The sequence below is a fragment of the Cinclus cinclus genome, chromosome 12 (assembly GCF_963662255.1).
Source record: "Cinclus cinclus chromosome 12, bCinCin1.1, whole genome shotgun sequence".
In the NCBI taxonomy this organism is placed as follows: Eukaryota; Metazoa; Chordata; class Aves; order Passeriformes; family Cinclidae; genus Cinclus; species Cinclus cinclus.
In genome coordinates this window covers 11,177,831-11,205,677 of record NC_085057.1, presented here as the reverse complement: position 1 = coordinate 11,205,677, position 27,847 = coordinate 11,177,831, and the positions used below count along the sequence as shown (strand labels likewise).

The 27,847-nt window shown below is 42.8% G+C and overlaps 1 protein-coding gene and 1 long non-coding RNA gene across 2 annotated transcripts in view; one reads left to right on the top strand and one right to left on the bottom strand.

Annotated features, from left to right (window-relative positions):
• MGLL (monoglyceride lipase) overlaps positions 1-27,847 on the top strand; it is a 58,110-nt gene that overhangs the window by 13,651 nt on the left and 16,612 nt on the right. The window contains exon 3 of the mRNA XM_062500798.1: positions 6,699-6,805. Coding sequence (XP_062356782.1) covers positions 6,699-6,805 — 107 coding nt within the window. The remainder of the gene's footprint in view (positions 1-6,698; positions 6,806-27,847) is intronic.
• Positions 10,994-13,051, bottom strand: LOC134048811 (uncharacterized). The gene is made up of 3 exons (XR_009933571.1): positions 13,000-13,051; positions 12,212-12,377; positions 10,994-11,747 (listed from the first exon to the last, which is right to left on the bottom strand). It is a non-coding gene; the product is annotated as an uncharacterized LOC134048811 (long non-coding RNA).

Sequence of the window (27,847 nt, the reverse complement as noted above, 5' to 3'; positions counted from 1 at the left end):
CCTAAAATATTACTTCAAAGCCTCCTTGAAACGAAATACAGCTGATCTTAACTGTTAACTTTGAAGAGATTTACCCAGAGCTATGCAGTTGCGAGGACCCAATAATTCTTTCTCTCCCAGCCCCACCTGAAATTTCCTTCCTCTCTTCTCCCTGTATTAGACTACTCATGAGTTATTCTCAGTGAGGGCTTGCTTTTTGAAAAAACTGCAATAAATCAGCTTAAACTATTTCTCCACATTGTTTTGTGCTGGCTCTAGCTGGATCCTGTTGAACCTTTTGCTATGAAATATATTTGTACTAACTGGTTCTGTCTCTGCTCTGCTGATTTATGATATCTGCACTTTCTGAGGTGGTTGGAAAACTTAACCATGTTACTCCTTCTGGACATCATGGCTGTTCTGAAATGTCCACCTAATTCTGTTCTTGTAAGGAGTTGTGATTTTGGGATGTATGATGAGACCAGGCTTGCAAACGTGCTCAGGAGGGCTGCTTACTGGAGCAGACACAGATTTTAAGACTGACCCCTAAATCTCTATGGTGTAAGACTGCAAGATGCTGCTTAAATTAACAGCAGCCCCTTTGGAGGGGCTTGCATGGGAACCAAACCTGAGGAAATGAGGAAAGAAAGCAGGAAGCAGAGCTTGCTGAAGAGGCTTATTTTTTCATTGCCAATGTAAGATCTGGACAGGAATAAAGCTACTGATTGTACTAGTCTAGATCAAACCACATCAAACACAAATGTACAGAACCCTCAACCCCCACAAGCTCTGTATAGTCAAGCAGAAATTATGTATTGTGAACATAGTGCAAGTTCCTTTGACATGTTCTTTCATGCATAGAGGTTTTGCAGAGCTAAATCCCAGAGATAAACTCGGCATTCAGAGCTCTATGAGGTATCCATGCTAATGCTGTCTGGTCTGTGATTTTGAGAGAAGGTTGAGAGGGACTCAGCTCCAGGCTATTGACATTCTGATTAGCTTTTCTCCCTGTATTGGGAAAAAATAGAGATAGAGCTGCTAGAAAGAGGTGGCTCCCCAGATCCTGGGCATACATGGCAAAGCTGTGGGGCAGTAGGACAGGGTCTAAAAATGTAAAGACCTGAGCAAGAGAGCAAGAAAAGCTCTTGGGTGTAGTACCTCCTTGAAATATGGATTGGAACTGGGAGAAAAGTCACTCCCTCTTGCACCTTCAGGGGGACATAACTCAGATGTTTCCTGGAGGCAGAAGGATGGCATGAAGGGACACACCTGACTCCATAAATATTCCTGTCTAGCTGGAGTCATTGGGTTGAACTCATGGCTAGTTGTGTAGGTCACAAGCATGCATAACATGAGTGAAATTGCTATAGCTTCTTGTAACCCCCTCCACCTGGCCCAAGTTTTTTCAGGGTTGCCTTGGGGCACAAATCACCTCCAGAACAAAAGAATGCAAAAGCTGACTCAAAAAGCAGATAGAGAGACAACTCCCTTCCCAACTTTAGGTCTTACACCCAAAACAAGGGGCTGAAGAACCCTCCAGAGAAAAGGAAAAGATCACAAATAGTGAACAAAAAATTTACTCTTCACTATATGTTCTTGTAAATGATTAGCTGGATTTCTTTTTCTTCTTTATTTTTTTTTTAAATCTTTAAGCAAATACCAAGGGTAGAAAATTAGATTGACACTTAAACCTCAACAAATCTTATTATATGATAGACAGCTATTTCTCACAGTGAGGCCCATTCACCCAGCTGACACAAGAATGAACACCTTACAGTGACTTTCCATTACAATATACTTTGGAAGCAAAATACACACATAACATTTTTAACACACTAAAAGATCTGGGAGCAATTATCCACTTGCTTGTCCAAAAACATCACCAGATTTTGGTAAATAAAAGTTAATTATTCAGCTACAAAGGAACTGATAAATCAGCTCAAACAACACAACAAAATGTAGTACTTAAGCCAGTCATTTTTCTGGCAGCTTAGCTGGCTCAGAGCTTTCCTGTCAGTTAGTTTTTATAAATTACTTTAGGAATTTAGTGTCTGGAATTCAAAACTGTGCAAATCAGATGTTCTTTGTTAAAGCTGATCTGGTTCTGGTAACAACATCCATAAGACCAAACAAAAAGCACTAACCTAGAATAACATGGTATTATCTTAAGTTGTGGGGGCTTGATTCAGGAAATCACTTCTGGGTGTGATTAAATCAGTCTTTATTCCGGACAGCATTTATAAATCCTTTTTTAACTTTCATCCTGTACTTTGAGAGTCCTGTTGACTTTCATGTGTTGAAGAAAGTTTCCTGAGGTTAAGGCAAGTACTTATATATTATTCTGAAGAGGGATGCTTTTGAATGGGGTGGAAAAGATTGCATTTTTCATAAATGCAGTCATAGGAAGCTTGTCTTCCGTTCTTTAGTACAGTCCTAATGTTTTGGGTTATTTTCTGGCAATAAAAGAACATGCGTGGGGTCCCAGAGAAATGGCTCTGCCCTCAGAGGACACAAGATGTTGAAGTCACACCATCCTGCTTGCAAACTTCTTTATCTAGTTTAGTTTCAACATGAATTTTTTTGAAAGCAAAGCAAGACCATGGGTTTCATGCCCAGCAAGACCCAAGCCCTGAGTGGTGTTTCAGGCTTGCAAAGTGCCACTGCACAGCAGCTTTCTGGGTGTGCTTTCAGTGTATTTTTCTTCTAACAGCCTTGGTTTAAGAGGGCTCTTGCTCATGTCTGTAAGTCCAGTGTTGCAATTTATTTTCCCTGGAATTGTTCTCCTCCAGTTGACTCTGGAATTGCATCTCTGAACAATTGTCTTGGCCCTTGACAAAAAAAGACAGCAAAAAAGAAAGTGAGAACCTTTAAACCTGGTACTGCCTTTCTACCTAGAAACCTAAAGTATGACCCTGCCCTTCAAAGCTGCTGCCCACACAAGAAGTGAAATATCAGTGGATGCGAAGCTGCAGTGAAAAATAAGGAAGCGTTGGACACAGCTGAAGCTTGGATCAGCTGGTGACCTCTCCAAGAGGCAGGGCAGAAAAACAACACATTGACTGTGTTACAGCCTGGCCTCCGCTGCTCCCACCCTCTCTAACTAAAGGACAGGGTGTTTGCAAGTGCTTTGTATTAACTGTGGGTGCAGCATTGCTGTGTTTTACAAAGCTGATCAGGCTGCAGGTGCAATACAGGAGGGACTGATCCCAGTCAAGTGTCACCAGCACAGTGGGGATGTGAGAGCAGGGACAGGCCACAGGTAGACATCACCTCACAGAAGAGATAACTAAACACAGCCAGTAGCTGATTAGAACAGAAAAGACAAATATTATTCTGCCTTGTTGTAATAAGCAACTGCATCTGTTTGCCAAGCTGTGCAGTACCAGGAGGCAGAAACCTGCGGTGGGAAGGGGGCAGGAGGAGGAGGAGGTGATAAAGGTTATGGGAAGGGCAGCAATCTGCAAAAACCATCTGTTGCTTTTGCAAACAGCAGTCAATAAAGCGGTTTCCTTTAATAGCCCGTAATTGTTGCGGTTAGGTGAGAGCAGGAGCGTGGGCTCTCACCCATGCCCAGCCCACCCTTGGCTTTGTGTGCAGACAGGCTGAGCTGAGCGGGGGAGCCCTGCCTGTGAGGAGCTCATCCTCAGCAGGTGCCAAAGCCGAGCTATTTCCACATCTTCAGCAATCACAGTTCCATCAGCCAAAACCAGCTGAAGCATCCAAAGATCCAGGAGCTTTCCCTGCCTGTGGTCAGAGGCGTTAGAATTAGCCGGGGTTCAGGCGCAGGTCGCTTTGCAGAGAGCTTTGCGGGCTGTGCATGGTGTTTTCTACTGATACCTGCGAACCTCCACGGAGCTCAGCAGCACAGCCGTAAAAGCTGGAGGTGAGGAAATTTCTCCCCATTACCAGTTTGATACACGGCCAAGACACAAACCTTTTATGAACAAAATTCTCATTGAGACCGCACAGAAAGGCACTGTGGTCCTGCAAAATCTCAAACACTGCAGGACCCGCATTAATTTTAAATTACTCTGTTGAAAGCAATCTCTGATATTCTGTTATTCCACCTATTGTGGTAAGGAAGGAGAAGACTGTGACTTAAGAGAAGGGATATCTGCAAAAATGTTTACATACAGGAAAGAACTGCTGTCTGTCAAGCTAATAGTTTATTGTATTTTCCTGGCGGCTTGCTGGTGAAAATATGTTAAATAACGTATTTGTTACAATGCCTTCAGGTATTATTTGCCAAATCTAAACTTAGTTTGTAATGGAAAATTGGAGATTAAGTGAAAGAGCCAAGTCCTTCAATCCTTGTTCAGATGATACTCATAGTAATTTCAATTTTTGAAGGTTGTATTCAATATATGGCCCTTGTGCTTATACCTGAAAGCTGGAGCTAAAACGCTGTGTAGATATGACCTAGTTTTCAGTCAATAAAGCCACTCTCACTTTTTATTGAATGACAGGACAAGTTGGTTTTGTTTTAGTGTAACAAACTGGAAATTTTATGCTTTGTTTATGATTATTGATAGGACAAAACTTTAAAAAATATCCAAGTCTTTCCAACAGCTACTGTCATTAGGCACAAACAGGCTCAGGAGTCTTATTCAGTACTTTGCAGACTAATAATAACCCAGGTCTGTTCCCTGTCAGTTCTGTGACATCTGGAAATTGTGTTCCAGGTGGAAGGAAAGGTCACAGGAGCACCTTGCCTCTCTGAAGCTTTGTGTTTTTATATTTTCTCACTTGATTTCACATAAAATGAGGGCTCTTACATCTAGAAGGATGCTGACAGGCAAAGTCATGGTACTGCATCAGAGTGAATAAAAGTAAAACAAGGGCTTTGCTGTCACAGGGATGAAGAACTAAGAATTTCCCGGAAGAGATCTCTTTGCCAGCTTCCCATTAGGTTTCATTCACTTTTTGCCATTTAGTGCATAAATTCAAGTAATATTTCTCTGAGAAATGAAAGTCTATATTCTGTCAGCCAAGTTGCACCTTAATCTCTGTGCCTAGTCAGCAGAAACAAAATATAGGTCCCCTAAAGAGCTTAAGTAAGACATTGAGCAAGGAAGCTGTCAGGCTTGAAGGTAGTGGGAGGTGTGGGGCAGAGAGACACAGCCTGGCTGACTCTGTTGTGTATCAGGGTGATGAGCCCATGGGAATAAAGTTAATATTCTCCACTGAATAAGCAATATCTCAATTTCTTCAGTATTTGGAGGTATAATAAAAAATCCTGCACTCCTAAAATCAGTCTGTCTGCCAGGTGCATTGATAACTTGACAAATCTATTGATCAGGGGCAGTGACAAAGGGTGGAATGACTGCTCCACATGGATTGTTTTGCAACCTTCAGTGACACTAAAGAGGATTTGTAAGGCACAGCAAGTTAAATATGGTACATGACCTAACATCACCCTTGCTAATTGGTGTTAGACAGATACCAGAGCATCTTTGCCTTGCTGCTTTTGTGTTTGCAGTGGACTCTCTACAATCCTTCTGGTCTGGATGGATGCTCTTTTAAATTGTCCAGCTGAGCAAATGCTTTGAAGCAGGTGCTAATTAAAGAGCTAGGAGTTTCTACATCATCCAACATGTTTTTTAAGTTTAAATATATTAAGATCTAAGCAGTTTATTGCTGTGAATACACTGCCTAAAAAGGTACTCAAAACCTCGATCAAGATAAAGTCGAGGAATTCCCTAGCTGTTAACTGCTGTCATTGTCTTATGTTGTCAGTTTTTTCACTATTCACGTACTGAAAGTGTCAAACTTGTAGCCTTCAAATGGTCTTGTGGTTGCTGATGTTGCAATGACAAATGGTCTTTTTAAACAAACAAATTATGTTTATGTTGCTAAAGCTGGATTTTAAATAGTCACCTGTCAAATACTGCAGAACTTCTGGAATCTCATCGCTACTTCCGCTGTAGTTATAGCTCAAGTCTATACAAATTTTATCTAGCAGAAACATTTCAAGTTCAAGGTCAGTCACCTTCATTTGATGACATTCCAGTAAAAGTAAGGTATTATTCATAAAACTGGAATATTCAAAGATAAGTATTTGCAAAAATAAGTGTCCATTAGACTAGTTTTTTATTATCTCTGCACAGTGGCTATCTAAGAGTCACTTTAATCATAGAAGTGATGCAACTGTTTTGGGGCAGAAACTGGAATGGTAAAATTACCATAATTGGGTCAAAAGATAAAATTTCAAACTCTAAGCAAAGTGCTAGAGACCCGTTCTTTGGCTGAAATTCCACCTTTGAGTGTTCTGGATCATCAGACAATGTTTCAAGTTACAAAGTTAAGGACTGTGTTGTTATTTGAATCATAGACAGGTACCAGTCCCAAAGGAAACAGATGGCATCACTTTTGCTGGACGAGCCGTGTAGAGCCTCAAGCCCCCATAATGTTATTGAGCTCGGGGACTGATGCTGATGCCCATCTGCATCTTGAACTTGCAGCAGACCCTGGTGGCTCTGTCCCACGAGCAGTTGCCTTCCCTGTAATCCACCCTACAACAACCTGTTGCAGGCCAGGTCTATGGCAGGTCAGGGTGACAGTGGTTTCCCCTGTATTCAAACTACAAATCCTACACCTGCTTGGTGTTTGCTGATGTCTGCAATGCTGTTGCTGAATTGAATGCTGGTTTCCCTTGCAGCTCTGAAGCTTTTGTGGGTTGTTTGCCACGTTAATGATTTATCCATTGCTGCTCCATTTAGGGCCCTCGTGTTTATTGCCCATGGTGCTGGGGAGCACTGCGGCCGCTACGATGACTTGGCCCAGAAGCTGACAGGACTCAACTTGTTTGTGTTTGCCCATGACCATGGTGAGTAGCCTAAAACTGTACTTGATTTACAGCAGCTCAGGCCTGTGCTGAAGTAAATGCCATTACAGCTACTCAGGAGTGAGAGAAGAGCCAATTAAATATTTACAACTAGATATAAATGAGAAATAGATTATCTGTTGCTTTGCCAAGATCTGCATAATGAATCTGTAAAAGCTATCCCTGTTTGCTTTGGCTTTTCCTTAGCCTTGCCCTTAACATTGCTGCTGGTGCTATTTTGACCTCGCTCTAAAGGATTATTTATCTTTCACCTGTCTCTTGGGGTTGAAGTGGTATTGTCCACTGTGGAACAGTGCCATTTCTGGAGCCATTTCTGCTGGATTCATGGTCAATGTCTTAAGTGAAACCAGACCTGAGGCTGAAATGTCAGCCTAGCTTTAATGTACTGGTACAATGAGCAGCACCCATGAAACATGGAGACAAGAAGGCATCAGAGACGCCTTTGAGCACATCTCCACAGTCCAGCAGAGAGACTGGAGCTGGCTGTGCACACCTCAGCTCTGAGGAGAAACCAGCCTGAGTGGGTGCAAGGCTGTGACAACACAGCAACACCCCTTTGGCCCTTAGCCATCAGGGTGGGCAGTGCTGGACCAGGTACACTTACTGTCCTTGCCTCTTCTTGCTTGAAGATCTCTGCTCTGTGCCCCATGCTGGGATGGACATGTGCTGGGTGTCACCAGGTCTCCTGCAGTGCATGGATCAGGACATCCCAGTGACATATTTGAACTATACTGGTTCTCTGGCAGGCTCCTGTCACACATCACACTTGCAACTTCATAACTTCCTTGTGCTTGGAGATGTCTGCTTTGATTTTTATCATTGCAGACTACTGCTCGCTGCGACAGCCGCTCTGTCAGTATCAGTATCAGCAAAATGGATCAATGGGATTGATGACGGCAGCAGACAAAATGCAAGGCCAAATTCTGAGCTGACTGGTTGAAATGGGATGAATTTTGGCGTAAATTGGATGTCCTTTGGGCAGATTATCCACTGACGTAGGGAAGTATACTGCAATTTACTTGGCTGAAGCCAAGACTCAAACCTGCCCCTAGGTCTCCTCAAAGACAGAACTGTTTATTTGAGTTTGAAGATCCTGAATATATGTGAGTCATTGCACCATTTATCTGTGAGAGGAAAGGCAAAACCTTATTTAATCTAAGTACCAAAGCTTTTCCTCGCTCTTGCTCTTGTGACTCACTTTCGGTACAGCACTGCACTTGATGTGCAGAAATGACCCCTATATTTTCTCTGAAAAAGATAATATCTAGTCCTCAATACAGCTTGCAAGGAAAAAAAAAAATAAAACCCGTGTGATTTTTTTTTTTAACAATTGATCACATGCCATTTTTGAGGCTGGCATTGCAAAGAGAGTTGACCTGTGCAGAAGTATCCTTACTCACCACCTAAGTTCCTTTCTCCCTGTGTAGGCAGACTGTTTCTAAGTGTTGATTCATTCATGTTCATACACTTCCTTCTGAGCTGGAGGTAGGCTAGCAGGAGTCTGCAGTAATCCCAGTAGGAAGTGTCTCCATGCCCTTCTGTTTATCTGTACGGAATAAAGTTCATGGGAAGGGGGATGGAATGGGCCACATGCTGCTTGCCCTGTGGCTGCTGTTAGCAGATCACAGGCAGTCCATACAAAAAGTTACTGAACTCCAGGACAGACAAGCAACAGTCTCCATGAGCCTGTGAAGGATTGCAGTTGCTCTCTGTGCATGCTTACCACCATGCCTTAGCTCCTCATTCCGTAAAGTTTGATAAAGGTTTTGAGGAGTAGAGCTAAAATAGCAATAATTGAAGCAACAAATCTAGAAGAAATTATAATTATGCATTTATCACATGGATTTGATACAAAGAATTATTTTTCTCTTGATGGAGAAGGGTCTTTGAGGTGCATGTTCCTGTCAGGCATGTTTTGTGCTGTATGACTATTTGCTCTCTTTTTCCTTGAATATATTTTTCACTAGAGAAGCAAAAATACATCTTGGTGTTTTGGTTGTTGTTTTTTATTTTTAAAAATACACTAGTATTGTTGGATTAAACAGTACAGTTAGTACAAATCTGGTTTCACAAGTCAGTTAACAACTTCGTTCTCCCTGTCAGACCTACAATTTTGTTTGTAAATACTGTTTTCCTGATCAGAAAAGAGGAGAGGGTGGAAAGGAACCTGAAAGCAGAACAATGGAAACACAGTTGTGTTACACAAAGTGCTGATGTAACTGAGCCTTGATTCACTGTAAATTAGAAGAGTTTTAAGGCTCTGTATAATAATCTTTGCACTTAAAGAGGCAACTACCAATGATAAACCTTGATGAAATACAAATTACAGCCTGAGCTAAATGCCAGTGAGAGCTGAAGGACATAAATGCCTCCATTGCTAAAACTGCTCTGGTCAGACTGGGAGGTTTAATGTTTTCCTCCACTATTTTATCTATTCCAAATCACTTCAGCAGTGTGTTCCCCTTTGTGTCCTTTCCTTTGGATATCTTTGGGTGATATCAATTATTCAGTTGTGTTAGCACTACAATAGTTGTCTGTTCCCTACCTCATACTGTGGCTCTTAGTCCTATGAGCTCAGTGTAGACTTCCTGACCTCGGTATTTGTTCTGGTTCTGGTATTCTCATATCTCATTCTCTGGATAAAATTCCCAATACAGGTGCATTATCCATGAGATCATTATTGCAGTTCCACAGCGTGGCAAGCGTGATTTCCCAAATGACTTAAGGAAGTTACCAGGGTTGTAGTATGCGTGACTTGACTGATTTATGTTGTGTCTATCCTTCAGTCAAAAGAAGGAAAAATAATTTCCATTTTTATTGCTGACTCTGTAGGAGCTCACACATGGGCTCTAAATCTTGCCAAAGGCTGCTCTGCATCAGTGTTTCCTCTTATGCAAGGCTTCACCAAAAAGGTGCTTCACAGAATAACAAACACAGTGCACTCCAATTTGTGTCTTAGTAGTGCCCCGGCTAGAGTATATCTGGCTCACTCCTCTCAGTATATGCTCAAAATTTGAACGTTTACTCTTTGGGATATTTCATTGTAATCACAAGACTGCTGGACCTCATAGATATGTATTAGAAATTTTCTCTGGTGATGGTGGAAATTGAATTCCAGAAGGCCTCTTAACCTTACCTTACATCTAATTTTATTAAATGGCTTTGGTTTATATCAACCCTGGGAAAGAAGAAAATGGAATTTCTGTGTAATACAGCATTTTTTTTTCCTGTGGTCTCTTATAAGGTGTTTTTAACAGGCAGCTAACTGTTTCCCATGATTTCTGGGTTTGCTCGCCATGTAGCTTCATGAAGGCAGAATTAAGGCTGCTGGGATGACCTTGGTATTTCTGCAAGTTGAGGTATTTTGAAACAACATCTCACCTTTTCAACTTCATTTCTGTATTACTGTTATTTTATTATGGCAAGATTCTGATGACAGAAGAAAGAGACAAACATAATAGGATATTGGCAATCAATTTAGGAAAGCTCTCTCACAAAGAATACCTGTAGGGGATTCATCAAAATGATATTGCAATTCTTCAGTCAGCTGCAGACTGCAGCTTCTTTAGTTTTAACACAGTAATTTTAGGAATCTGTAAAGCTGAGGGCCAAGGAAAACAAGAATAAAGGCTAGAGAATGTGGCTTTGTTTTCTCATACCAAGCATTTTGAGTTGGTAAAGCACATGATGTTCCAGCCATCCTTGTGTCTCTGCCTATAACATCTCATTTGCTGAGATCTAATGCACTATGGTTGCATTACATGGCCAGAGCCCAGAAAAACCACAATTTCACCTTCAAGAGTACATGTCAACTAACAGCAGTCAGAAACACATTTCCAAGATATAGGGACCACAAAAATGTGTTTGCTTTTTCTTACACTTTTTAACTATAGCTTAAATTAGCTCTCTTTCTCACTTGGACTTGCTCATGCTACTCATAGGTATTGTGTCTGTTTTACATGAAGATGAGGAGGATGAAATACTCATCCCTAACCTGGTGGCAGTTCCTAGCCACCAGATTAATTTCCATCCTGCTTTCTCCAGGAGTACTAAACCCTCTACCTGTCCTGGTACATGAAGACCTTTGACTGTTTCACCCTTTTTGAAGCTGTTGAATTTCCCACTCTTGAGTTATGTTTAACATCAGATCAAAGCAGAGGGAAAGGTTGCAGCTCTAACAGCTTATTCACATTCCTTAGATGTTTCTAACTGAAGTTCAGCTTGCTTTGGCAGCCCTGCTGCTGCTGCTGCTTTGTGTGTGGTGAGCATTTCTGATGGGTTAGCAGGTCCCTCTCAGACATCCACTGGTGCTTCTCTCCATTAATTTTCTCACTGCTTTCTCTGTTTAATGAAGGATTTATTTCTAAAATGTAGAAAATAGCTGGAGCAGATATTTTTAAATGCATCAAATATTAGCTGCTTTTGTTTTGTTTTTTCTTTTTTTTTCCCCCCCAAGTGATTGCTGTGTTGTTCTTGCAACTGTTAAAAGACCATTTTGTTGATGAGAACAGAAGGCTTTTATTTATTCATAGCACTGGGAAGGATTGGTCTACACAGAAAGATTAGAGAGAACTAAACATGGTCAAACTGGGAGGGGAAAATTACCAAGAAGGATGTCAGAATTAATATGAACAAGAGTTAGGATAGCAATGCAAGTGTGAAGTAACAGCTCATGTACATTAGCATGCAGGAATGTTCTGGACAGCAGCATTCCCTGACACCATGATTGGGCAGGCTTCAGGGCAGCCTCCAGGAATGGAGTCAGGAAAGTCTTGGCAAATGTTATTTGGAGCTGGTTTGCCCGTGGAGCAGCACCACTGCTCCTTGGTGCTGGTTGTGGGCCCACTGACCCTTCTCTCTCTGCTTCCTCTGGATGAGCCCATTGCATTGGAGCAGGGAAGGTCTGAAGTGCTTTTCTGCAGAGCTGTGGGAAGGAATGGCACTCATTGTTTGCTTTCCTTTGACAGGAGGCTTACAATGGGTTGTGGGCATTTTCACCTTTTTTTCCAGCCTGGAGCCATAGTTTCTCTTAGCAGGGGACCCCAGAGGAGATGGCTCTTTGCCCTGGCTGGTAGAGCACTGCCAGTGCTGTTTTATCCCTGCTTTGACTCCCTACTCAGTACAATCCCAAACCTTTCCCTGCCTTTCCTTCTCCAGATGGGGAATGAAGGTAGCAGTCAGGCTTATCTGCCTTCCAGGCAGTGGTGAGGAATGCTACCCCTGTGTGGGCTACACAGGAGCTGAAACCGCAGCATGCAATTGCAGGGTGAGAGTTCAGATACTGCAGTACACCATGGAATTCCTTAGACAGTGAGACAACTGTGGGAACCTGGAGAAAAGTCATCCTATAAAACAAGTAGCTAATGAGTAAACTTAGGTCTGCATTACTTCTCTGTTTTGGCTGTGGGGATTCCCATGGAAAGAGATGAGCTGGGAGATCACCCTGCAGCCACCAAGGAGATCCAGGCCAAGTGAACCAGTTGTTTCTGACCTCCAGCTCTTCTGGAATCACTGATCTGGTATCTCCGGATCTCAGAGTAGCAGTGACAGCCTGCTGAGGAAACCAGATCATGCAGTTTTAGCCTCTTTGAAATTACAGGCAAAAGTATTGTTACAGCTAAGATGCAGCTTTCCCCATGCACTGAACAAGCTCTTGGACACAATCTTACAACTGGACAATCTATTTCCCCTTGCTTTCTCCCACGTTGCTGCATGGGCCTGAGTTCTTTTGGTGGTTGTGAGATGGTACCTCCCAGAGGGACCACAGCTCATGCAGGAAAAAGTCCTCTGGATACACCTCCTATAACACAGTGATGCTGAAATGTGCCCATAATTGTATCATAACACAGCGTAGCCCAAGGGAAGTATCCTGTGGCACAACAGACAGTTGTAAGCACTTTGAGATGGGCTTTATTAAATGGAGGTTTCCATATTATTCTTGTTATTTTTTGAGGAGGTCATTACAGACTTCTGCAGCCCAGCCTTGCCCTGGTGAAGTGATCTCTGCAGTGACTCTGCTGTTTTAGTCCTCCCCCTTCATTCACACTAGGATCACACTGTCCCAAATCTCTGCATGTCCCACATGGCATCTTTCAGGGCAGTCAGGGCTGTTTCCATTTGAGAGGAGCTGCTACACAACAGAAAGAACACTCTGAGCGAGTTGTGAAAGCACATACCTGCAGTGTCTCTTGCTCCAGACGAGGCCACAAGCCGGGGCTTGGAAAGACAAATGCAGCCTTTGTTTTGTTTGTCATGTGAAGGCAGATGAAATAACACTGTCAGGCCAGGAAGCAGCTAGACCGCAGCAAACTAAAAATAAAGGAACAGTAAGGCTCCACACAGCTGATATGTCTGATGGAGCACACATATGCAGCAGCATAGTATTTTGCTTTAAATTTTTGGGTTAGGAAAGGTAAAGGGTGTTTCCTCTCTACTCCACTCAGGGGGATGAAACTTTATTTATTTCATGGACTTCCCTGATGATGTAAAAGTGGGGAAAACATAGTCTTGCACCTGTCTTTTAGGCAAGGGAGTTTGAAAATTGTGAGGACTGTATACAGCTACCTTTAGCACAGATGCTTAGAAGAAAGAGCACCTGAAATCAGACACGTAGTGTCATCTACTATGAGCTATGAACACTTGCCAGCCACACCCAGGCTGCTCAAAGTTATCTATTTGTTTATCTGACCCTGACCAATTATGATTTTTTAAGACATATTTAATTGTGGTACAGTCAGTGAGGTAAGACAGACAGGTAAGCTCCGTGCTTATAACCCAGAGCTGGATGCAGACACTGTTGGGATAGGGGAAAAGACAATGCAGGTGTTCTTTCATCACTGGCCCTATATGTGGATATCACTACATCATAATGTCAGGCTGCAGCTAAGATTGCAAAAGAATGGTTGTGGTTTCCTCAGATACTCTGGTCCTCCCAAGTGCTCAACCATTTCCTCACTGCTTTGTATCCACCCTAGAACAAAAGGTTATTGAATAAACAAAATGTCATCCAGTTGAACAGGATCTTTGGCTCAGGCCCTGGCTGAACTGAGCTCACTTGCTCAGACAGAGCTGTGGTGTGAGTTCTGAGGGAAGCAGAGCTAGGACACATTTTACTCCAGCCGTGCTCCATCCACCTTCTGGCATGAGCCATTCTCTTTCCTCACTCCGTCAGGTGATGAGAAGAAGGTGCTGGAGAGCCAGCTCCCCTGGCTTGGTTGCAGTCCCACTTTGTGAGGGAATCCCTTTTGAGGCACACTGGGATCTGAGGGTCTGGGTTTTTACTCTGAATTAAATGGGCCAAGCAACACACCCCAGTTCTCTTAATTATTCACTGCTTACTAATGAGCAGGGGGAGAAAAGTCAGTGGGTCATTCCATGAGACAAGACATCTTCTCAGCAGCTGCTTCTTGAACAAAGCCTCGCTGTTGGCCTTCACACAGGGAGGCGTGAGGCTGGAACAACAGTCCCAGTGAGCACGGACACGGCAGCAGAAGGAACAGGGTGCTCCCTTTGGAGCACAGTGCCTGAGCGTGGGGCTGTCAGCTCTGCCCACTGCCCAGACCGTGCTCCTCAGCCTGCCACTGCTAACTCTGAACTGCTGACAGACAGACAGCACGACAGAAGAAAGATAGGTTGTTCATCCAGGAAATTTAAAAGGCTTTTTCTTCCCATGAGGGTTGAGTCCTTCTGTTTTCCCTTCTACCGTTCTGCCCCTCAGATGAGAGATACACTCCATGATAAAGAGAAGTGGACCACTGAATTTGTGTATGGTGCTGATAATGTTGGGCCTAAGTGATAGGCATTTTGAATGAGTGGTCCCAACAATCAGGAATAAAACATGTTCTTTTTGGACAAAGGGTTCACTTTGGTGTATTTGAGAAACTAAAGGGGGAATAGCCCTGACTGAACTCAGCTCATTTCATCTTACAATCTGTTGTTTCGCTCTTGTTATTTCAAGATTCTGTACAGTTGTCATCTGTACTCAGTCTTTACCTCTGTAAATTAATCCCTAAATTAAGGGTCAAATTCTCCTTCCACAGCTGGTCATAGAAATCCAGGATAACTCTGTCACTATGTCAGAAAGCAGGTTCAAGCTGCAACTTGTAATTGCATTTGGCATTAGTGCAGAAGGGTTGGCAACCCCATGTAATGTTTTCAACAGCTTACTTGCTCTCCCATAACCAGTTCTGCAGGCTGTAGGCGTACGTCTGCACGCAAGATGCTGGAGGGTGGAAGGACAAGGACCAGATGGTTATTAGAGCTAAGACTGAGAGAACAGATCCTTTCATGTTGCCAGCTACGTCTGTTATCTGGGGCTACTGGACAGACATCAAACTTGCTTCAAACTTTGCTCCTTTACTGATTTCTGTGACAGGACATTAGTTCGTATCATCAGGGACTTTGACCTCAAGAAGCGTCAGAATAATCTGTATTCTTTAAGGGAAAGAATAACAAACTAATGTTGCATATAATATCTGTGGACCTTTATCATTAATGGTGTGGATGATGGGGTGGGGAGCACTTTCAGGCAAGTTTCAGGGTGGAAAGTGAGCATATGCTGGAAGTCTGCTATTCACAGGGACCTTGACATGCAGAAGAAAGGGACTGGCAGGGACCTAGGGAAGTTTCAACAAAGGCACTTGGGGAGTTCTGCGTCTGTGGTGGAGTAACCCCATTCAGTATTAAAGGCTGGGCACTGAATGAATGGAAAGCAGCTTTGCAGAAAAGGACCTGGGGATCCTCGCAGACAAACTGAACACAGGTCAACAGTGTGACCTTGTGGTGGAGAAGGCCACCCCATACTGAGCTGTATTGAAAGATTATAGCCAGCACCAAAGAGAAGTGGTTATTCTCTTCCATTCAGCGTTTTTGAGACCACATCTGAAACACTGGTTCCAATTTGCTCCCCAGAAAAATGAAAACATTGACATACTGGACCAAGGCCAGAGGAGGCCTGTCAAAACAATTAGGGTACTGGAGAACAAGATGTGCGAGGAGAGGCTGATAAAACTGGGATTATTTAGCCTTAGAAGAGAAGGAAGCTTTAAGAAGCCTTATTTAGGCTTAGAAGAGGGAATCTTGTTGCTGTCTACAAGTCTCCAGTGGGAGCATGTGGTGACAGCAGAGCCAGACTCTTGGAGGTGCCCAGTGATGGAATGAGAGGGAAGTGACACAAGTTACAGCACAAGAAATCCCAGTTATGTACCAGGAAAAATGTTTTCACCACGAGGGCAGTCAAATGTTGGAGCAGGACCCAGGGAGGTGGAGACATCTCTAGCTTTGGAGATATTTAAAACCCAGCTCAATAAGGCCCTGAAAAGCCTGGCTGAATGGGAAACACTTTGAGTAGGGGCTTGAACTAGATAATCACTGGTATCCCAGCATCAATTATTTTTTATGAACTAAAGAGAATCCTAGCTGCTAGTATTTGGGATGTTGCTTCCAAAAATAAAATGTGGAGAGTTTTGAAATGGGTGGGAAAAAATTACCTTCTTAAAAGCAGACTTTAATAGTACCTACAATTAAAAACAGCTTCATCTTCAAGGAGATCCTTTTTGACATTTTTGCACTATGAGAAAAAGAAAGTGTGTTTATTTCCACCTTTACAGGGACAATTTTTCCATAGCAACAGCGGTTCATTAATGTGCCTAGCTTTCCTATTGTTTGTCAGATGTCTAATTTGGATTAAGTTCTTTCAGAAGCTAATTACTGATGATTCCTCACCTACAAATGGGTCTTCATACAAGTGTGGACTTTGTCATCCTATTGAGTTACAAATGACTGTTCCAAGTTACTGAATACCCTTTGAAAAGTGAAGGGAAAAAACCATTTTTTTATATAACTCCGTTCGGATTAAAACATTATCCCGGTTCCTTCAGTAGCTTTTTAGATAGATAAAAGGAATCAAAGGGGCACAGTCCAGCTCAAATTAGTGCATATTTCACCATTAACCTGGAGAAGAGCCTTATTAAGGAGTGTGGTATGCAAAGAGAGCTCTTATTTGCATGAGCAAAGGTAAAGGACAGGCAGATTTACAAAGAGAATTAAAATATATATCCAGTTAATAAACAGCCTGAACCTGCCATTTCACCTTCATTTTTCATGCTTTTTGTGCCCTGCGTACATTGGAAACTAAGAATAAAATCATTCTTGCTGAACTGAACAGTCACAGTACCAGGGGAAATGATTCACTAAAACAGCAAAACTTCCCAAAACTTCCAGTAAGAGAAGGGTTTTTCCTTATAACCTCCTTCTGAAGTTATGGGAAGACTTGCTTAAGCTGCATGAATTTGTGTGTTTTAATCAAAACTGTGGCACTCAGCCTACTTTCCACCAAAACTTGCTATTAACAGACTCCCTGGGTCTACCCCAGGCAAACCTACCCCACCGTGTGTGTTGGCACAGCGAGAAATGCCAGGAGCTGGTGCAGGGTCTGAGCCTCCCACAGCTTCCTGCTCCTTCATGGACCAAGCTCTTGAGTTCCAAAGCTCCACTTGACAAAATAAAGATGCAGAAGCAGCCCATATACTGCTTTTCATAATTTGTAGTTCTAGTGCTCGTTGTTTGTTTATTTGCTCATTCATAAAGTGTGGCATGTTGTTCCAGAGCTGGAATGTCTGATTAGAGCTGGTGGTTTTTCTCCCTGCTGATTTTGCTGGGAATAGCTCTATTTGTTACAGACCATGAGCAGACCTTTTAAGGGACTCTCAGAAGTCCTGAAACTAGTAGACTTTTTTGAATAACAAAGATGTAGAGATTTTTTTAAAAAACAGAACGTTCTGTAGCAGTGCCTTCAAACAAGTGCATATTGCCGTAGCAAGCCCCAGAAGGAAAATAATTAGTACACAATAGGAAAATTAATCCTTTCTTGATTCACATATTCAGGTTTTTCCCTCTTCAATACGTCCAAGTGTTGCAGAGAAACAGGTTTGGTTATTTAGTGTCTGGTGGATTTAATTTAATAGTGCTTCTCCTATTGCACTTTCATTTTGAATGTAAAAGAGAGCATTTATTTGATTATTAAGACATAGTCCTGGTAGCAGCAGGGGCAAGAAGACACTCCCTGTGTTATCTAAGCATTTCTTCCTCCAAACACCATCCTTCTGTCTTCTTCACAAGTGGTCAAAGATCAGTTTTTAACCAAGTTTGGTGGCAAACACTGTTGCTGCTGAGCAGGCTGTTCCAGGCTCTTGCTCCTCTGACTCTTTGAAGGTCCTCACTTTTTGTCCCAGTGTATTGCTGCCCACATTAGGGCTGTATGCCAATGTTCTTCTCTTCTCCATTTATTAGTTACCCACAACATGTTAGTTCAGAGCATTTATCTTTTGGTTGTCTTTGGAGCCTGGCAGAGCATTAACAGAAACTGCTGTCATTAACTGATGTCTTTCACTTCTGTACCACATATCCCATGGGCTTTTCCTGGTTCTGCCTCTCCTTTCCTCTTTGAGACATCAGCTGATCCCTACTGAGGGATCAGGTGCCATCAGCTTTGCCTCTCTCTCCTTTGGGGATGGTGCCAGTCCATGTGTGCCCTGCTCAGCACTGCAGCCTCTCATTTCTTTCACAATGCCTCTGACTTAAAGCCCTGTTTATAATGTGATTCTTAAGTAGTTTGGGGATTTATTTCTTAATTGCTTGAGCCTTAATTGCTTCTGTGCCACTACACACAGAATACATGCTTGCATCCTCTCAAGGCAGTAGCTAAATGCCACTAACTTCAGTAGGACTAGGATTTCTTTCACTCATAGGTTTTAAGGTAGTTTTTCCTATTTTAGTAAAAAAAATAGCATATCTTGGACTATTATTTTAGAGAACAAAATATCATTTTAGCATTTAAAGTGCACAGAAAGCTATAAAATCATAGTTGGCACTTTGGGAAAATGATTTCAGAATTTTAGGAAATTAACCTTGATAACTGAAAGCCTCTGGTGGTGTGATCCTCTTCACTTCTGAGGATGTTGGTAAAGTAAAGCAAAATGTCTGGTTAACTCTGGCTCATTCTCCAACCCAAATGAGATTCTCCAGCATCCCTGTAACACTCCTTTTGGCCTTGAGCCTTCTTTAGAATAACAAACTGAGGATTGCAAAAGGCCTCACAAAACCTAAGGCCATTTGGAAAAAATCTTACCTGAAGATGTGTGTGGAGCTCACTTTGAACTCTTCTGTGCATTCTGGCAGTGAGGGAGCCATGGGGGGGATTTTGGTTTCATAATGTACTAAGGCATCAAATAAGAACTCTTCAGCCCTTTTCTGTAACAGCCAGTCCTCAGATGGGAGCATGTCCTGGTCTGAGGCAGCAGTGGACAAATTTTAGTGACCTGCATTAGAAAAGCTCTTCTGCTTATATTTCTGAAGGCTTCCCTGGATTTCACATCACTTTAATCTGACCTGTGTTCTGTTACGTTCCAGCAGTGCTGTGGGTATCTCTTGCAGGTTGTCCTTCCCATTAGTCCTATGATCAATCCTGTATGATTCAGATCAGGATGTGGCTCATTCTGTATCACAGTAGTCCACTATGCAAGAAGGTGTTGTGACACTGCCACTTGGCTCTGCCACAGGTTTGTCTTGGCTCTCAGGAATAACACTTCACCTCAGTATATCTCAGGTTGTTCATGAAAACATCTGAATGTGATGTTGACCCAATTCCAGAGAGCTGGCAGCTCAAAAGCCCTGAGCTCCAAGAATTCAAAACCATTACTGTGAATGGTTCTTCACAGGCTGAGAGGAAGATTCAGACAGTGAATAGAGCAGCTTATAATAAAACATCTCACCCATGTTGAAAGGGATGAGCCAGTAAAATAAGAAAGGTTAAATTGCACCTATATAGCTTTTCCTTATATCCAAATTCTAAGCACATGCTTTCAGAACTGCTGAGGAATGGGCTGTGGATGGAAAACAAACAATCAGATGTCAGGTAATTACAAGCTGCTTGACTAGTTTGGTAGTTACACGTCCTTTGGCTGAATTTATCTTCAGGATTGCACCTGGAAACTTGACCACTTCACCAACAATGCAGAAAAGTTACTGTGTCAGCCATTCCAAGTTATTCTAAGCCTGTGCTTTACTACACCCTTCATCAGTATTGCTCCAGGAATAGGAGGCACCTGTTCTAACCACAAGGTGAGACTTCCCAGAGCACTCAAACTGAGAGCCAGTCCTGTGGCACTCGAGAGTTAATTTCTCTGAAGATACCGTCTGCAGATTCAGTTCATGGGGAGAGCTGTTATACCCACAGCATCTCTAATGCTGGGATTTATTCAGGGCTTGGCAGTACTCTCTAATCTGAGAATTCTTGTTTTGCTACAAAAATAAAATCTAAAAAAAAAAAGTGCTGAATTGTAGATGGTACAAAGACTAATGCTCTCAACCCAGATCTCTTAAAATTGACGTTCTCCATGCTACATTTATTTTCTGGTGCTGAATTTATCCAAGACAAAGCCTGCTGACAGATCCTGGCAGTTCTTCTAATGCTACAGAGAGGGCAGCCTGACCCGTCGTGGTGCCAAGTTCATGCTCAGCTCAACAGAGGGCTGGGGGAGGGAGAGGAGGCAGAGGACGCTTCTGAACTGAGCCTGCCCTGATACCACCTGCACTTTTGCCTACAGTCCTGTGCCCTTTCATGAGCCCTGCACCTCTCCTGCTCATATTTTGTAGACAGCACTCCCTGAGCTGCAAATACACCCTTGCTAGCTGATTGTGAAGAAGCTCTCATAGCCCAAAACCAGCATACAGGTTCATAACCTTCAATAGCTCAACACTTGTATCTGTGCATTGTTTACTGAACTGTAGACCTGCCAGCCAGGATTCATTGTCTACTGTCACCCAGCCATGGCTTGAAATGATTAATAGAGCACAGAAACCTGTCTGTTTGATTCTGGCTTTTTTGGTAAATATATATGTAGTGAGGAGAATTTCAGAGTTTCAGTGGGGAAAGGTACAGAGAAAAGGGTACGAAGTGGTAAAAAGCAACCAAAACAATAATTCTGAAATCAACCTCTACCAAGAAAGGACAACAGCTTTGCTGCAAGACAAATTTAGGAGAGCTATTTTCTGCCCTGCCACTTCCCCCATGCACCATCTAAATGCCACTCATCCATGAGCCAACTGGCAGCATTTATGCTCTGGCACACTGGGCAGGATTGACCCACCCAGGAATACTCCCTGCCAGACCTGCTTCATCAGGAGGGTTTTTTTCCTCAATTGTGTTGCTCCCATTCAGATCTTTTAGGGTTTGAGTGAGCTACAGCTCTGTGCTGATGTAAAAAAAAAAAAAAAAAAAAAAAAAAAGCAAATTAAAAAAGCCTGCCCTTATTTCAAATAATCCACCTGCTGTTCACCCATTGAGCTTGTGCAAAGTTGGTATAAAAAGCTATTGGCTCTGGAAGAGTGGTATTTCCTTCATGCCTTGTCAGGAACAGGGACAAATCCCATCTAATGAGGGTGGCACTGCCATGTGGCAATACGAAGAAGTGAAGCAAAAAGCAAAAATCTTTTTAAGTCTATGAGAAAGCTCCATTTGGACTGGCTGATTGAGAACTGGACGTGCAAGCCATGGAGAGAGCTGACCCTGAATGAAGGGCCTTGAAATCTCAGGTTTGTTAATGACCTTTTGGCAGATTAATTGGTAAAACACATTATTGGTATCCTAGAACACGAGTCACTCTTTTTAGAAATATTACTATTCATTTGCCAGTTGCTTAAAATTATATAACCAACAATTCTATGCCAAGATTGCTTTGGAATAGAGAAATGCTGTATTCTGGTGCCAAGAATCTCACAGACTAAACAGAACCCACTGGGAGCCCTTGCTCTAGATGGGAACTCGTGTTTATTTTAACATGTAAATAAATTGGATGAAAAATGGGTCTTTTAAATTCTTTTTGTTGTTGTTGTTGGTATTGATGTGGGCCCCCAATGGGTGGTCTGCATGGAGAGGAACCTTTTGAAGAGAGCTTGAAAGGAAGTTGTGTCCATCTCCCAAGACATTTCGTCTGCAGCGCGCGCGGGAGAGAGTTCTTGCATGATCCAGCTTTCATCTTCTTTTCTTTGTGAGGCCTAAACTACTGTAGGCAGGGAAGAATTCGGTCTGTCTTTCTTAACAATCAAGATTAATTGATTTGATTGTTTACTCAAGCACAGAACTACCCGAGGCACACATCTGGATTTTGCAATGGAAGTAGCTGGTTGATGCTGTGGGGGAAGGCTCCTGCTCAGCCACCCAGGGCAGGGTCATTCCCTTGGAGCACTCTTGGGAGGGGAACAACCAGGAGGGTTGTGCAACTCAGGCAGGGAGAACAGAACCATCTTTAAGCAAACAGAAGAGCAAGAAATGAATGGCCTTTGTTGAGGAAAGAAATGGAAATGTTTTCTTGTTAAACAAGCTGTCATTTAGGACTTAATAGCATATGCTTGTTGGAGAGCCAGCCCACATGCCAGCCACACTTTGGAATAAACGGGCAGGGAAGGGGAAGGGGAGGGTGCAGTTCCACTCCACCACTGGCTTTTTCATTGAAAATCCTGACATTTTGAATTGGTGCCCCAGCTGTTTTCATACTGGAACTTGGATAAGAAAGTTAATGCAAGTGGATTTTCATCCTCGTTTTCAGCTAGGGAAAAGTATAGTTTGCACCCTTGTTTTTTTAATTTATGGGACTAAAACAAAGAAGTAAAATATAAATGTTTCTAAAGGTAAAATAAAATACCAAGGGAGATATCCCTTGGCTGCTTGCCTCTTCCACTGAAGGTGAAACTCTAACTACCATCAGTGATATCTCAAGTAATACGTGGAGAGCAGAAAAAAAGCTCTTTTCTGCTTTTAGATCAGCAGCATATAGGTCAAATGAACTTGTGAGACCCTGGATTAACTCCAGCAAAGTCCATGCACTTTTTTCTGCAGTATCTGGGCAGCGATACTGGTTCTATGTCATGCCAGAATAAGTCTTTGAAGACCAATTCTATTACTAAGTAAAGTCACCGCACCAATACCTCAGGAAATTGTGTGCTTCTCATGAAAAACAGCAAAATCTCAGTGCAAAACTGCAAGAATAACTGTTAAAAATTATAGTGTCTTATAAAAATTATTATAGGCCCTAAATAAAATCCCTCAGTTAGTGCTTGATTAGTTAGTGTCTCCGACTCCTTAGAGCCACTCTGTGTTTCACTGTTTATATATCTTATATTGTGTTGTGATCTTCATCCCATAGGAGAAGAGATTAGACAGGAATCATTTCATTCATCAGCAAAAGAAACTCTTTTGCAGAGGAACTCAACAGCTACTCAGCCATCTATACATGTGCAATATTTTCAAACCATTCATCCCAGTAGCCTGGTAGAAAAGGATTTTTCTGCCATTGGTCTTCTGCCTTTATGTTCTTAAGGGCTGGCTCAGGACGTGGCACTGCAAAAGGGCTTGGGGAATAAAGTGGAATACTGTTGTGAATGTGCTTTGTGGAAGAGGAAGTGGGCTCCATATTCCTCTTTCATGGGCCTTAGCTTCACCAGCCACACCACAGCAGCTTCCTCATTTTGTGACAGGAATGACAAAGCTGCCCCACTCCAGGCAGTGTGGGAAGTGAGCATGGCATGTGCAGATTTTCACCCTGTCTTGGCTGCTTCATCTCATGGATCCCAGGAGATACTTAGGTTTCTAGCCTGGCCACAGCGACTGCTGTTTGTAAATGCAGCTCCTTATTTTGCTACACAAACATTCTGATGAGTTTTTCAGCATGTTTTCATGAGCAACACAATGTTCCAGGAAGACTTCTAAGGAACTGCAGTTCAGAGCCAAATTCAGAACTGCATTAGAAACAGGGAAGTCTTCTAAAGCCAAAAGAACCATGTTTGTATCCATTAGAGAAGAATTGGCTCTTAACATTGACAGAAACACTGTGCCTTGTTGGCCAGAATTAACAACTGCTCTGATATGTACCAGGTCATTTAGTTTGTCATCTCTGGAGTACAGAAAACATTTCAAATAGCTTTAGCAAGATGACTGGTCCTCTGCTCCCTAGCAATAAGGCACAAATAATTTTAGTATGGAAAATTGACTGTTGCTTTTTTTTTTTCCTAAGCAAGACAACAAACAATATATCTCTCTGTACACTATTCTAAAAATATCCCATCTCTGCAAATGTGTCTCTGATGTGGGAGGAGAATGCTTTCAGTTTGCTGCACTCTTTGTGTGAGGCAAGTGAATAAAAACTACCCAGCAAATGCTGAAAGAAAAATTATTTTCCTAACCTTGGAAGGGAAGAGGGAAGCTGATGGACTTGTGCCTTCAGGACAAGGCTCTCTTTTGGTCAGAGGGAGGCAGAATCCACCTGTAGCTCTTAGTTACATGCTTCATATATAAAACACCCAGGGTAAGAGGTCATTCTGTTGGGTACCATATCTAGTGGTTGTATAATGTGCCTGTGTGGGAAAACCCATTGTGTTCCCTGCATCTCTACTGGTGGTGCTAAAGAAGGGATGCCCAGGACTACCCAGAAGTTGGTAAGGATAAGCATATGTTGAGCTGTATTTCAGGTTCTCAAAGAATATGAAAGTGGAAGCAGCAGTGAGAGAGGATCTTCTCCTTTGGGTTCCTAATGGTTCCCATCTGATGTGAAAGTAATCCTCCTGGAAAAGGCCATAGGCTTGTGTCAAACTGGTTTTTCTTCCAGTGAAAACCAGAGCTGTGGGGGTGGATGAGAGTGCAGAGCTGAGGCTCAGTCAGGTGGACACTGAGACTCTCACCTCCCAGGTTTAGCTACAAAATAAGCCCAGCAGCTGACCTAGATGGCAGCTTGACCAGAGTGAAGGGACCGTGACCTATGTCCTAAATCCTAGGACAGCTTACCCTGCTTTCTCCTGGCTCATGTGTCTCTGTGCTGGTGCCAATGGTCTCCACATGCAGCAAAATGAAGAGCAGGTACAGACAGAGGGCAGAAATTTCATAGTGCCCTCTGTTCATGAGACTTGATTTGGTTGAAGAATGGAAAGAAACTGGGGAAATCAAACCAGAACAAGCTCCTTTACTAAGATAAGTCTGTTCTGAGGGCAAGAAAGATGCTTTGTTGAGCAGGAATCTGCAGGATGATCTCTGAGATGCTTCCTCTGTGTATTTGTTCTGCCAGTGGAACATTTGCTTTACATGTTACTGACAATACAGGCACAGTCTGTTGACTTTTCCAGATGTTGATTGTCCTGCTTTGAAGCTTCTTCCTGTTGTTTTACTTGTTTGTGTGTCTGAATGGTGGGTTAGATGTTCTGCTTGTTAAACAAATAATTAAATATTGAGAGCTTTGAAATCCAGTATGTTTAATTAATGAGCTTTGCTCACTTGATGAAAAAGATGTGTTCTTAAATCATTACAAAACAAGTATATTTTTTTCAGTAGTGAATTCTTATGACAATTTGAAGTGTTTACTAGTTAACTAATAATTTTTTCATTAAACCTTAAAAAACCACTGAGCAGAAAATCCAGTCTTCATGGAACATTTGCTGTGTTGCCTTGTGTATTGTCTCCCCCAAATTCTCCATCTGTGTGCTTTCTCCAAACTCCTCCTCTGCACATCCATGCTGCCTTATAGCCTGGGATTCGAGTTAATGATTGTTTTTAAATCTTGCTGTACTTTGGACTAAGGTCTGTGGTGGTGCCCTGTGGTGCTGGTGCTGTACAAGTGCCAAAAAAAAAAATAAAATAAAATAAAAGAAGCAGTCCTCGCTCAGAGGAGTTTCAGTAGAGCTCATAAATACAGGCATCAGCTGCAATGCCTTGTGACACACTTCATTAACTGCTGCACTGGCTGCTAGAGCTGAAACACTCTGGAAAACTGTATTTGCTGCATCTTGTGCTTTAAGTTTTAGCTCCAAATCTGAGTGCATTTCGTAAAGGGCAGAGAGGAAAGCAGAGGCAGGCAAGGGTTGCTGTCTCGCAGTCTGTGGGGTTTGGATATTCAAATGAGCTGCTGAAGTGGTCCCTTCTCATTGCACTGGCACCTCAGGATGGGTTGGGGGCCACTGTAGTGAAGTGCCCCCCTGAGCCAGCTGCCACAAGCTCAGGAAGATCGTGGGAGAGGGTTTAGGCTGGCACATTACACCTTGTGCACCAGAAGAACCATCCACATTTCTGTCACTGGCATCTCTCTCCTGTGGGCTCCAGACCCAGCATCATTCCTCTGTGTGGGCCACCTGCAGAGGGGAAACATCTATGAGAATTTAAAATTTTGTGGGGTTTTTTTCCCCTAAACCAGACAGCTGAACAGCAAGCAGGACACTATTATCATGTCTCTTACTAGCAGCATGACCTGTGGTGGGGTGAGAGCAAAAAAAGGGTGAGGTAGGCTCACCTTCCCACATGTCACAGTGTCCAACACCAGTGAGAGGTCTATGCCATCTCCAGTTTTGGGCAGAAAATAGAAGCAGAGAACTTCAGGAATAAAACAAATCTTTCCAAACACTAATAAACACATAATAACTTATTTTCCAAAAGTCATTTGGGCATTTGCTTCAAATGGAACAGTCACATTCCAATAAGTTTATTAATGAACAAGGCAGTAAAAGCAGAGGGTCTTCAACCCGAGCTTGGTTGTATGCTCTAACAAAAACCCTTCCTCTGCACACCACTGTCTGTGCTGTAATGAGCTGCTGCCCATTGCTGTTGCAGTGCTAAAGCAGCAAAATCACCTTTTATGGCCTACAACACCTCTTTGGCAATTGAATCACATCATGCTCCAGCTTATTAAATCAAGCACTCCAGCACCAAGCCTTGCCAATGGCCCCTCTGCCATCATGAGGACATTACTTTCCAGTGTGGGACTCTGTGGGAGCTGCTCCTCAGCCGCGTCTGGGAATCATTAACTTCACAGTGGTGGCACTTCTCACCTCTAACCACTGAAAACTCCTGACACTCCTCTGTTAGTGCCACTGCAATTCAAAATGTATCTGTGCTGAGGGAGTGCTAAGCCTGGAATTCCTGACCTAAGCCCTGGCTCTGCCTGTTCCTGATTCTTCCACTCTAAAATCCTGGAGTTATACCTCCAGAGAGGAAAACAGATAGTGTTGATGAATTCTGAGGAGGGATTCAAGCCGTGCATTCCTCCTCAGTTGGCAAGGGAGAACATCTCATCCTATGAGATGATCCACCACCAGTGGTGGTGTTCTTACTACAATATAAATGAATCCAAACCATCTCCTTTCCCCAAAACAACATCAAAATATGTGAAAAGCCAAGATACAAATTCTTCCTGAAAAATTACTGTTCCCTAGGCAGATTTATCCTGTCCTCTCTGTTTTATGGCTTTTCCATAATAAATAGGGGGCAAAGGCTGAAAAAACAACATGGTGCATAATTTCTGCTTTCCCATGACTGTCAGCTTTAAGGAACAACACTGAAATTGGTGAATTTACAGCACCATGGCTGAACTCAATGTTTGACCTGCATTCCCATTCCCTCATTTTCCATAGCAAAATGTTCCTGCTGAAGGTCAGAGGGTCAATTCAGTCCTCACCCGAGCACCCAGGCTCAGCCTCTGCTTTGTCAGGAGGGTTGGTAAGAGAAACAAATATGTATAGTGTGTGGCTTTTGTAAAAGTGTTTAGAACAAACCCAGTGCAGGTGTCTGAGGGTGGACAGGGTGTGCTGCCACACTCACCCAGCCCTGCAAGTTCTCCAAGGGCTGGGTGCTGAGGCACCCCACAGTGTGCAGGGACAGGCAGTGCCACGCTCTCCTCTCTGCATCATATTCTGCTCATCTCCTTTACTGCATGTAAGGACAGATTTCTTCAGCTCTGATGTGGCCCCACAGCCCCAGCAAAAAAGCATCGGGATGGTGGAGATCCAGCCCAGGTCCCCTCATCAGACTGAGTCTGCCCAACAAGCCCAGAGCTGGGCTGTTTATTTCTTCGGGCAGTTCCCATTTGGCTTTTAATGAAGGGAAAGGAGTGTCAAGTTGGACTGTGCTTTTTATTCACATGTTTTTCAGCATATCTCCAATCTGATCAGGATGTAACCTTTTTTGAGGCATGTGAGCCAATGTCAGCTGAA